Source organism: Accipiter gentilis, chromosome 28, assembly GCF_929443795.1.
Source record: "Accipiter gentilis chromosome 28, bAccGen1.1, whole genome shotgun sequence".
NCBI classification, from domain to species: Eukaryota; Metazoa; Chordata; class Aves; order Accipitriformes; family Accipitridae; genus Astur; species Astur gentilis.
In genome coordinates this window covers 18313223-18325824 of record NC_064907.1, presented here as the reverse complement: position 1 = coordinate 18325824, position 12602 = coordinate 18313223, and the positions used below count along the sequence as shown (strand labels likewise).

At 45.4% G+C, this 12602-nt stretch overlaps 1 protein-coding gene across 2 annotated transcripts in view; it reads left to right on the top strand.

Moving 5' to 3' along the window:
- Nucleotides 1-295: 295 nt before the first annotated feature.
- Nucleotides 296-12602, top strand: part of LOXL2 (lysyl oxidase like 2) — a 55360-nt gene continuing 43053 nt past the window's right edge. The window contains exons 1-2 of one of the 2 annotated variants that reach the window (XM_049830545.1): nucleotides 296-415; nucleotides 10547-10986. In XM_049830545.1, the coding sequence (XP_049686502.1) occupies nucleotides 10626-10986 (361 nt within the window). In that variant the 5' untranslated portion in view covers nucleotides 296-415; nucleotides 10547-10625. Of the gene's footprint in view, nucleotides 416-10546; nucleotides 10987-12602 lie in introns of those variants that run through there. The other variant, XM_049830546.1, reaches the window with a different exon arrangement.

The window sequence follows — 12602 nt, the reverse complement described above, 5'->3', positions numbered from 1 at the left end:
ACTGTATTATTTAACACTGGTATCGATACGATTCGCGATGCTTGTTCTCTAGGAACATCCTGAGAAAGCATTCGTGCTCCTAATCCACCTCCTTCTTTGCAGCTCCGGCTGGGTTTTCTCCCCCCATTTCTTTTCTGTTTGCAGTCCTTCTGCTCAGATTACAAGACAAGCCCATGATATCACCCGCTATGAGCTGAGGCTGAAGGGGCTGGGTCTTGGGAGGGGTTTGCTCGCAAACTCTAGTGAAATTTGCCAGGAAGCAGCAGCTTCTTGCAGCATATTTCTCTGGCTGCAGGATATTTTCCAGTGCAGAGGGGACCACTCAGTCGGCGCGCTCAGCCCAGAAGAAAGAACTTCATGAAGCACGACGAGGCAGAGGTGACCCCCAGCACAGCCTACCACCACTAACTCCAAGGTAAAGGCGGTCCTGCCGGGAACCGTGGCATTACTGCTGGAGATGAAGGGGCTGATGAATTAGTTTAAACATTTTGAACCCTCTCTTGCTTCGGGGCTGGAAGTTTTATTTCGCTTCTTCCCTTTTCTCTTTGAATGCGTTTTCTTTCTTTCCCATCAGTTTGTTATAAAGTATGATGTTTAGACATAACAGGCTGGGAAGAAGGTAGATGTTTCTTCTAATTCCTGTCCCCGGAGACTTGATTTGGCAGGGGTGGGAGGACACGGATACTCAGTGTCACTCTGCAAAGATGTTGTGACCAAGTTACTTGCTCACAGGCATGCACAGATGAAACAAAAAAGACATGTTGCAAACTGCCTACGAGTTCAGGCAATGCATATTCTGTAGTATTATTAAAATATGCTTGATTTAGACCAGAAAGCTACAGTACATGCCATCAACATTGTGTAAATGTTACCAGCTAAACTTCAGAAGCAGTTTAAATTCTCCTGTCTGAATAACTGCTTTCAGAGGAAAAGGCTTCAGTGCAGATGTTTCCCATTGGCAGAAGGTGCAAAGCAGTTATGTCCCTAGTTAAGAAACTTCTCTGCTGTCATTGCTTGGGATTCACAGCCCCTTGCAAAGCAGCCGTTAGCCTACCAGCAACTTTCTTTAGGCTGTTTTATCATGCAGCAATCACAGTAGTTTTCAGGATGACTCCAGCATAGGCAGTGGTATCCACCTGAAAAGTTGCAGCACAGAAAGGTGGGATGTTTCTCTCTGCTATGAACCTAGCCCAGGCTGAGTTCTGATTCTTCGGTATGTGCACAAATGACTCTGCCTTCTTTTAGATTAATTTTTGCTGTTTAGTTTAAACAGATGTTGCTGTGTGGGGGTCAAAAAAGATCTAAGACTGAGATCGTTTAGAAGACTATAGAGAAAGATCCCACTTTAGCTATCTGGGAGTGTAGTAGGAAAACTATTTAGCATCTCTCTAATCAGCTCATAATGATGACATTGCAGTGCTTTCAAATTTGTACTGAATAGGGGCTGAAAATAATTCCTACTTGCCAGTTTAATTTCATCTGCATTGAACCACCCACAGCGGTGGAATTTCCTTAGTTGGAAGCTAGAGAGCAGTTCAAAAACATAAAATGAAATATTAGCATGAAATACTGTAATAGCAACACATAGAGGGACAAACCACATCTTCAACGTAGTGTGCGGGATGCTTGTTGCTGCAGGAATGAATTTCATGCCATCTGAGTTCTAAGTGCAGGATGATGTTGGAAAGCACCTCCCAAAAATGAGTTCCTAATCTGAAGTTTAATACTTCAGTCCGGTGGTGAGGAGGCTCAAGATATCTCTAAGATTGTCTGCTCTCCAGTCGAATCCAGTGTGCTGTTCTATGAGTGCTGGGGCAGGATTGCAGAGATGAGGTCTTTAGAAAAACCTTCAAAAAAGTTTTAGCAGCTTGGAAAAGCTGCCAAGATTGAAGGGGGTGTTGGTGATGTAGTAGAGAACAATGCCTTTGTCTTTGGCAGAGTGATTTAATAGAGAAGCCATGCGTTTTGCTGAAAGTGCTATCCTTTAGCAAGTTAAGCAGAGACTCCCAAATGCACCCGTAGTAATGCTCTCTGGATTTTTTCCAACAGTTTGACTCCAAGTTCATTGTCTTTACCTTACTGTACTGCTAACTTCCCTTCTGTTTTTTTCCATTTCTTGCTTTTATGTTTATTTTAACCTTTTATTCTTTCTCCTCCTGAACTGTTTCGTAACATTCTTGGTGCCGTTTTAAAACACAGTGGTGTCCTTTCTTAGCGATCGTAACTCCAGTGGATGGAATGATTTAGCCGATCAGCCAGTCAGTTTGCAAAGCGCTTTCTGTGAAATCCTCTGGGACCGTGTGTGTGTGTGTGTGTGTGCAGATACATGTTTACTATGAATGTCTGCAAATGTACACACTGAGGAGGAAAAGTCCCACTCCTGATCTGTAGTAATGCTGATGGAAGTTTGGTATTTCAGAGGAGAAGCATGCTGTTCTGAAGGCAACCTGTCCTGCGCCTGTACCGCTGATGACTTAGGCTGTATTAATTAAGACAGCTTTATGCAGGGGTATGAGGGGGATCTCCTCCTTGGAGGATCTCTACCATTTGCTAATGGTCTTCAAACTTAGGTCATGCACAGATCTGGCTCTGTGAGTGTGTGTGTCAGCTGTGGATTTTAATGTAGTACCTTTTTGTAGGGTCTTGATTCATGAACTAATTGTGTATGTCATGAACTAATTGTGTATGTTTCATGAAAAGAGGAGTTGAATCATATAGCTCTAGTTGCCACTGCTGCTTGTGCTAAGTACAAATAGATTGCTTGGTCACCATAATCACATCCACTAGCTGCAAATTAAAGAATTTATACTACTAGGTTCCAAGATCACTTTTTAATTGTCTTGGAAGTGTATTTGGGAAGAAGTTCTGTTTCCTATTAAGAGTACAGCACAAGGTCTGTGGAACAGCCAGCTGGTGCTGGCCAGGAGCCTGAGAGTTGTCATGATGTACATCTCTATTCATTTTCATTCTCTGACACCAGGCAAAGGGAAGAGATAAGGAAAATAAAGAACTTCCCAAAATGAAGCATATTTGAATTGCAACTGTGACGTGGAGAGATGCTGCATGTGTCCATCTGATCCCCAGGCAAGTTTTTTGCCTTCCAAGATAAATGAATGCATCAAGGGGTTAAAACTGAAGGCAAATGCCAGTTGCTTTAGTTGAAGTAGATCCGAGAAGAGGCCATAGCCTGTATTTGGATTTGGAAGAAGCTTCAGCTGAGCCCTTTCATGAAACATGCTGACCGTGGATCCGAGTGGTTTGCCCTGCAGAAATTGCTGTGTCCTTGCAACTCCGGAGAGCAGCGTGTTTCTGAACATTTGGATCTCATAGATCTAATCAAACAACGATGCAAATGGCTTTGGTTAGGCAACTTCCACAAACACGGATTTTTCCGTTGTTAGACTCGTAGCTGTCTTTTAAAAGAAAACGCAAGCACAATGCCTTTTCTTTCCTACTCTCCTAACTAGTCTGTTTGTCCATCAGAGCTTCTCTTCTCTTGTCTAGCTTCGATAGCAAGTGATGGCAGGCAACCTGCTTTCCTGGGCTATATACACCTTTTTTTGCTGTCTGTTCAAAGTGCTGTCTTATAGTTTATCCTCATCAGTTGGCAAACACTCCGGACTGTTTTCTGTTTCAGGTAGTACGTACTTCAGTAGGCTTTTGGGAGGAAATAAAAAAAAAGTGGGCATCTGTGTAGGTACGTTTGAATGTGAAGCAGATGCCAGAAGGTTCTTTAGTAATTATTAAGTAATAATGTTTCTCTCGAGTGAGATCTTGTGGCTGGTAAAGTTGTGGCAAGTCTATAGCTTTGGACTACGTAAGCTTTACCTCTGCGTGAGAGGGCATACTGGGACTTTGCTCTCCCTTTCCCTGCAGCATCTCAACAGACCAGAAGCAGCAAACTGCATTTGGTAGCTTCCCTGATGAAAAAACCTGTTGAATTTGCTACTGCTTGCCCTTGGCCAGTTTGCAGTAACATGTAATTTGCTTTCTTAAGGTAGGTCTTGGCTCCCTGGTAGCAGGTTTCAGTTCCTGAGCAGCGATAGCTCTCTGAAGTGACTTCTGAAAGCCCTACGCTCATCAGAGAGCTCCAGGGAGTCCGACTGAAAGGGATGAGCAAGTGGCAAGAGCTCAGTGGTACTGGCTAATAGGCATTGGTTCTTTTCTCCTCAACTGTGGAGAGAAATTCAGAGGAAATGCTCTGTTCCTCAGAGCGATCGCTAGCAGATTATATTGCCATCCTTCCAGCTTGCAGAGTCTCTGGATTTGTAACATACCAAAACGTTATCCTGACATGATTTCTGCTGCCCTGCTTCTCTCTGCCTTGAATCCTATACAGCACTTTACTGAAAAAAAACTTAGTTTCTGGTTTAGACGTCCCCAGCAACATTTCAGCTTCCTTCAGTCATCCAACTTCCACCTTCAGCACACTTTTGGGATTGCCTTAGCCTTTGCTGCCTCCCCTAAAAGCGGCTGTGTCCTGACACTAGAAGGGGCTCGCCTGCCCCACCAGGGGTAGCAGGATGGCATCTTGTCCCTGAGGAGGTCACCCCGGTCACAGAACACTGGACACGAGTTTTCTTATCAAGCCTGCGTTGTTCTGTTCTTCTCCAAGGCAGGTTCAGTTACACTGAAGTCAGTCCGAAGGATGTCTAGGGATTTCTAGGAGGAGGGTTAAGAGTGACAGGGATTTTTCTGGTCACCCCAGTCAGTCTATCGTGATGTTTTCCTGTTGTGCAGTGGGGTGGGGGATTTCATGGGGAGCACGTGGTCTTCTCCAGAGCTCCTTATCCACTGAGGTAAGTACTGGTTCCTCTAGCTAATGGGTCTCTGCCGTAGATTTGGATTTATTGCCATTGCTCGGTATATCTGGTCCTGCCAGTGACTTTTATGGCTTAGTGTTTTAAGAGTGTGAACAAGAGGGCTCTCATTCGTGGCTTACACCGGCGTTACAATCAATGGGGATTTAATCTACAAAAGCATGAGCCCTATGTGGCGGGGCTGAGCCTCTTGGAACAATGGGAGAACGTATCTGAACTCTTGCCCGCGCGAGTGGTAGCGTTTCTGTTCCCTCCAATAGTATTGGAGAGGGGGTCAGTGTGAATTGCCCTTGCGTTGGCTGGAGAACTTATTCTGTGGTAGTGGGAAATCCTGGTCTTGTCCCAGGGCCGTGCCCGCTGCGGGGTGCGTGAGCACGCCTGAGGAATGCGCTTTGGGCGACGGGGCATGGAATTGGAAATGCAGGGTCTATGATTCGGGCGGTACCGTTTCAAGTGGCTGAATACCAACTGCTTGGTGCTTCTGGCTGAGACCCAGGCGTGCCAGCAGCGGTCGGAGTGCTAATTGTTTCTTCCTCCTGACGGATGCCAAGCCAAATGGAGCATTGCTGGATCTGCAGTCACAAAGGACTCGTATCAAGCACTCCAGAATTTCCTTTTGTTGTCTGGACAAGGATGGGAGCAGACAAGCTGGTTTTGTCTGAGCTGATCTATTGTTTGGATGATTTGGTGAAATTAAAAAAGGGATTCTTGCTGGTAGGAGCAAGCTTTTGATTTGGGGAGATGAATAGCCTATTAGTTTCACCTGGTGAATTCTCTGAAGAAGTAAAAGCCAATATTATTTTGAAATGAAACTATTGCACGTTCTCCTGTAAGCCTGTGTCCATCCGTTCCCTTCGAGGCTTAAGACGGGAGTCCTGAAAAGGGCTGAGTCAGCAGCTAGCAGGAGCATGCCTTAAAGCCTTAAATTACAAGTTAATGTGGTGATGGAGAATCATCTTACGGCCTGAAGTACAGGATGGGGAGCCAGGAGACCTGGAGTATTTTCCTGGCTTCTCCACTGACTTTATTCAATAGGTTTTTCATGTTCTGTCTTGGATTCTTTTGAATGGGGAGACCAAAATATATACTTTTTGGATTACATCATTAATAAATCTGGAGGCTATTAAAGAGAGGGTGTGAGGGGAGGAATGAGCCCTACAATAAAGGGAATAGCCAGCACAAACCAAACGTCCTGCGCATCTAAGCCTGGATTTGTTCTTAGGAGGGTCAGTATGTGCAGCTTTCTTTGAGACGTGGGGGAAAAATGAGTCCAAATCTTGGTCATAGCAGCAGAGGAGTGGGTTTACTTAAATATTTTCCTTATCAAATTTTGTTACTGTGGCTTATAATGATGTTGCCATAAATGTGTGTGCAGTTGGCTTCTATCTGAGTGAGCCTGTCGCCGAATCATCACTGTTTTCATCAAAGAGCAGTGATAGTTTTCTTTGATGCTAGTGCAGTAAAACTAACGTCTTGTAGCGAAGGAGAGAGATTTCAGGAGGATCCAGGAAAGAATAAAACCAGGACTTGTGTGGCTGTTGTGCTGTGGAGTGAAAGAAGTGGTGTAAAATTTGCTGTGCTGCTTTATCAATCCTCTAGACCGGTCCTGTGTTACTGCTTGTCTTGCCTCCCAGTGAAAACTGACCGGGATGGTGTGGATGGATGCCTCTGCCAGAAGATGCCCGATCCCCTCCGGTGCCGTAATCTCCCTGTTGTCCCTCGGGACCGATCCTGATAGGAGACAGAAAGCTGAGAGCCCTTTTCAGTACTGCAGTGTTAGGTGGCTTCCCTGGATGCTGCTGGGCACACTGGGCTCCTGAAATTTCCCCATTGTACCTAGGCTGCTGTTTCTTGTGGAAATACTAAAATATGCCTCTGTTCAAATTCCACTGGATTCTGCTTTTCCTGACATCGTGACTTAGTCTGAATAGTTTCTCTTAAGCACCTCAATAAACAAGACCTCTGGGTATGGAAGGTTTTATTTCTGGGGCGATGCAAACACTGTGAAAGCTTTGTCTCTTAATGTTTGAATGTGTAACTATTTTGAAGCGGATGGTAATACGACCTGAAGGAAAAGCGGACTGTGGTTGCTAGTACACACTGCAGTGTTGTCTCCTGGAGCATGTAGGATCGCCGCTGTTCTGATCTTAGGGAGAATTCCTCCGGGATTCACATCCGCAGGTGGAATAGGACTAAAAGAGAGATTTCTCAATGTTTTTCCAGCACCTACCCTGGGCCCTCGAGGAGCCCCTCCTGATCCTTGCAGGATCCTGACAAAGATGAGGTATGAGATGCTGTACGACCTGAGCACAAGACGTGTTCCCCCAGTCATTTTCCTTAGAGAAGGTTTGGGACTGTATTCATACGTGCTTGTTAAAATTCCTTTTTGCTAGTCACGCTTCCCTCTGTGGAACAGGGGCTCTCGGGCAACCTTATCCTCCCTCACCAGGTTTTCTTCAGTTCTATGGTAAATGGTGGTTTTTTCTTAGTCTCGCCTGACTGTGAAGTCTCTAAGCTTTTGGGGAACAAAAGCAAACCCGCTTGCAGTTGCCGTTTGGAGTCTTGGGGCTCCTGGGCTGTCTGACTCAGCAGGACTTTGCCAAGAGTGAAAATTACACCTACGATATTTACTATAATCTAAATTAGTATCTCCCTGACTAATCTTGGTATCAATTAAAGGAACCTGGAAGCCTGTTGTGACAGCCCACCCCCAGCTGCTCATGGACCATGAGGTCTCCCAGCGCTGTGACTTTTCGAAAGGTTCTGGCATCTTGCAGTGATCCGTCTGCTTTATTAATTAACACTTCAGGGAGTACCGCTCTCAGCTGGTAACTATTACATCCTGCCTCTGAATGGTTTCCCCAAATTATTGTGTCTTTTGGCTGAAGTCCTTCAGTAAAATGACTCAAGAGCTTTTGTTTGAATAGAAAGCAGTCCTGGAAACTGGTGTTGCACAGCTTTTAGCTATTCCTTGGCCTCTGATCACGAAAGACCCCTATTAACCTGAGCGCAGAGCTGACCGCTGGTCAATGTTTGCCTTGGCGCAAGAGGGACGAGTGAAACCTGCTGGTACGCTCTGTTTGTCGATCCTATTCTCCTGTAAAATATTCTTATTTAGTTCAATATTGGAGTATCATAAACCAAAACTGTAACCTAGAGGGGAATTTGGCATATTCTGTTAATTATGCTGGCGTGCCTTCTAATCTCTTGAGAGCTAGAGGTCCTTCAGGACTTGACCGTAAGGCTACTTACCACACGTTATCTGCCTTTGCCTTCTCAAATATCCTTCGTGTGGCTGCCTGCAAGCCCATGCAGATGCTACAGAAGGTCCCAGCAATATATAAACAGAGCGCCGCGTTCTTGTGCGTGTGGGACAGCCATGGGAAAGCTGTAATGACTTTTTTAGAAACCTAGCTTCGAGTGAAGGCAGGGTTCTGCTACCCCCTCATCTTAGTTTTTGGAGAGAGGTTGTTTCAGTCCGGCTTAGTTTTTTGGTTAATATTTGCTGAGGCTTTTAAAATCCAGTTTATACAGTAGCAAGAAACAACAGCCACCTAAAATGAAGTAGGTCAAAACAGATATTTAAAGAAGATTAAAACTGAAACCCAGATTTTTCTGAAGACCGCTAGGCTTGCGGTTCTGTGAGGGTTGCAGTTGGACATCCCTCTTCAGTATTTTTACTTACAACTAACACATGTTATTCTTCTCTGTTACGATCTAAGGGGGTTACTTGAATTTTTTTATACTCTTCATGACAATTGCTGTGCCCATGTGTTTATCCTCTGTGCTAAAAACCATCTTGTATCCGTGAAAAACATTGTAAGAGGTTTCTTTTGAAATTTGTGCTGGTAGGTACTGAAGTCGGGAATGTCTGACTAGTGCTAATGTACCTTGACTCAGGAGTCTTTTATTTTTACAGAACACACATATCCTGCCCTGTGGACTGCATTTGCTTTGGGAAATCCCCTTTGTTTGCTGCTGGAGGGAAGCAGCTTTGTGAAAGCAGTTCTCCTTCCTCTTTTCCCATCCATCTCTCTGATGTGGGGCAGGAGTTTATTTTATTCCTCTTTCTCAGCCTTACCTCCTGACCTGCAAAAAATTGAAAAATACCTTGTTTCCATAGCTGTGTTTCTCTGAATGGCTAATGAAAATTTACAAATCTCAACCTTGCGAAACCCATATTAAAGTACGTGGCTCCTTGAAACCAAATGCTTATTTTCCAAGATTTTTTTTGCTGTATATTTCCCCCCCACCCCAATTTAGTTAGGCCTGTTGTCAAGTCTCCCCTTGCTTTTCCTGTTTCCTTCCCTGATGTCCAATGCTAGACTTCTAACTCACGTGCTTTCTGTTTCATTTATCTATTCTTTAGGCAAATGCCTTTCATCCCCAGGTCTCAAAGCACTTCAGTAGGAAGCTCACGATCACCGGCCCTGTTTAACACAAGGGGAAATTGAGGCACAGCCCTGGAAGTGACCTGCCTGAGGTCACACAGCAGGTCAGCGTCAGAGCTGAGGTTTGAACTGATGCCTCTTGAATTCCAGGCTAGTTGCCTGGGATTTCTGATACATCTCCTCATTAAGCAGCTTGAAAGGCTGGTTAATGTGTTTCGCTCTGTCTTCATATGAGTATGTGCTCTGCTGGTCATTTTTTAGGGATAGCGAAGACCTCGCAAAAATCCTGGAGTATTTTAGCTTCTCGACATCTGGTTTTGGAGCCAAATCTTTCCCCTTCTCCCTCCCCTTTGGTGGTTGCCAGGAAATAATGGAGCTTTAAAGGGCTGGGGAGCTTTTTCCCACTGCGCTTTGGCATTGCTTCATTTGGAAACTATTGCATCCTCAACCCCCACGTGTGCTGCCTGGCCGCTCCACGTGCTGGGTGCCGGGGTGAAGGCTGGGGACTACACGAGCGGGAAGCGGGCAGAAAAGGACCGGGATTTAAACTCTGCACAGCATCTGGCTGAAAATTCCTCTAATGAGTCAAAAAGTCGCTGGTTCATACCTTAAATGACTAGCTTATTTAAGGAGGTAGCACTTGTATGATAAGTAAGTCCCTATCCAGACGCAGCAACCAAAAACGAGACCGTTAGCCACTACTCCATCGGACAAACAAGGTTAGCCAAGGCTACTTCTGCAAAGTGTCTGCGTTCGGTAACACGTGTTGATTCTCTACAGATGAAATCGGACGTGCAGTGATGGATACAAGTCTTCTACGGTTGTATTGGGAAAACAGACTTCAACATAAATACCTCGCTTCTCACCATATTATAATACATTTTGTTACCCTTCTGGTCTTCCGCTGTTTAAGTGATGGTTTTGGCTTCTTTATTGAAGGAGGTATGGGAGAAAAATGGCTCAGTTCTGCCCTGGTAGGATTTGAACCAAGGTTTGCCGTAGCTTGCTGGAGCCACTGAACTACTGGATTTGCAGAGAAATAGGAAAATCAATTGCTAGCACGTGCAACCTGTAGAATTTTGCCCTGGAAAGTATTTTCCAGCTGAAACTATTGGCAAGTTGACCTAAACTTACAAACGGTTTTAATGGGTGGTTTTGTTGGGAGTTTTTTTCAGTTTGTTCATCCAACCCACAAGAAACAATTAACTTGACTTTGGTTTTTGCAGGTGGCATTAGACATATTGGGCATCTTCCATCGCTTTATTCCCCACTGAAGCAAAAGCTATAAAGTCCATGTCGTTTCCCAGCCTTACTCAAACTTTTCTTTCGTTTCAGGACAGCCACACAGTACCTACCTGCACTGATTGGCAGCTGCTAGCAGAGGATTTGGCTCTGAGAACTGTGAGCACTGAAAATGGAAAGATTCCTGGGTTTTACCCATAACCACTGTTTGATCATGCTGTTCTTCATCTCCCTGAGCCCGCTGGGCTTTGCCCAGTATGAACACTGGCCCTACCTCCCCGGTTACCCTGAGCCACCCCCACAAGTGTACCAGCCCCCCCAAAGACCGGCAAATGTTCCCAAAATCCAGCTGCGCCTCGCAGGGCAGAAGAGAAAACACAACGAAGGCAGAGTGGAGGTGTTTTACAGCGGCGAGTGGGGCACGGTGTGCGACGACGACTTCTCCATCCACGCTGCGCACGTGGTCTGCAGGGAGCTGGGCTATGTGGAAGCGGTGTCTTGGCTACCGAGCTCGAAGTATGGAAAAGGAGAAGGTAATACCAGAGCGGTGGTATTGTGCTAACTCCAACCCCCAGTAATTCTTGACCTGTCAATCAAATTTAAGATGTAGTGATATTTCCTGCGAATGTAACTGAAATAGCTTCCCAACGAAGCAGCGCCTCTTTAAATCAGGGTCCCATTAGGTTAAACAGCTTAAATAATAGGTGTTTGCTTGTTTTGACTGAAACAAATTAAGGAATGATGAGGTAAAAGCTGAAGGACCAGAACATGGCATGTGAACTCTGGCAGGGGATGCTGGGGAGCAGCCGGCAGAGAATTAGGGTAGGAGGCTCTTCAGTAGCCAATACAGCTCGTCAAAAGGGAACCTGCACCCACAAGTGTAATATATAGATGGTCCGTTTCCCTATTCACACTTCCATTGCCTTGCAGTGAGTCAGACAGGGCATCTAAACACTCCTTCCCCCTATTATTTTTTCCTCTGAACTCTTTAGGCTCTAAACAGACTGCCTATGTGATGCTACACAAATCTTTCTTTTGCCCTGTTAGCTCTCTAGAAACACACGCACCATATTCTGCAATGTAGACTAGCCTATAAAACCCCAAAGGAGTGTGCACGCTTCGTGACCTATATAGGACTCTATTTATAATGATCCTCTTGGACACTCTCGGGCTGTTCCTGGTGGGGAAAAGCTATTCACCCTCACCCCAAATTGTACATCCTTTCTTGCTCTTTGAAATTGTATGTGATGGATGTGTGTATGATTGCGGATTGCACCTTATTGCACCTCATTCCCAAGTGTGTGCTGAACAAAGACTTGGGAAGGTGAATGTGTGTTGCAGCAATGAATTCTTAAAATCATAATGCTTGAGAGAGAATAGCTCCGTAATAGTATATAACTCAACAGATAAAATTGTCATCTTTGGATATGCTGTTAGTTAAATGTTGACCTATGGAGAATTTTCTCTGCAAACATTGAAGCCTGGCACGCTGTTGATGTAACCCACAGATTATTTCCACTGCAGCAGGGATGAACGTGCTGTACGTCTGTTACTTAGCACCGCTCGTTAGTGCTCACGCCTATAAACTTGCCCGTAGAAGAGCAAGCAGGCCTTAACAGTGACTTGACTGAAATGCGAAACCTTGAATGTTGTCCCAAGCTGTGGATTTTGGCTCTTGGGGTAGAGCGGGAGATTTCCAAGTGAGAAAGAGGCCACGACATTTGAAAACAAACCAGAAACCGACTGCCACGTGATTTAACGGGAGGGAGTGTTCTCTGCGCGCCAGAATAGCGCGGGGTAAATCCCGATGCAGAGAGCCCGTGCCCGGGGGATTGTGCCTTCCTCAAGGTAGAGCCAGGCTTTGCAGGAGCTCTCTCCGCTCTCCTCTTTGGCGAGCGTGGCAAGAGCTGGCGGATCCAGCATCTGGTGATTAACCAACTGAACCTCTTGGGGCTGCTGGAACAAAGCTGGGACAGCTACAGAATCTCCTAGTGACTCCGAAGGTCAGGCAGTCCTTTCTGCCCAAAGAACGTGTTACTCTTCATACGAGCAAAGTATTTAGTACCTTAAAATATGGGAATTGCTTGTTGGCCCTCGGTCCTTGCAATTTAGGGGGCAAATTGCGGGAGAGCAGCATGTGCCCAGCACG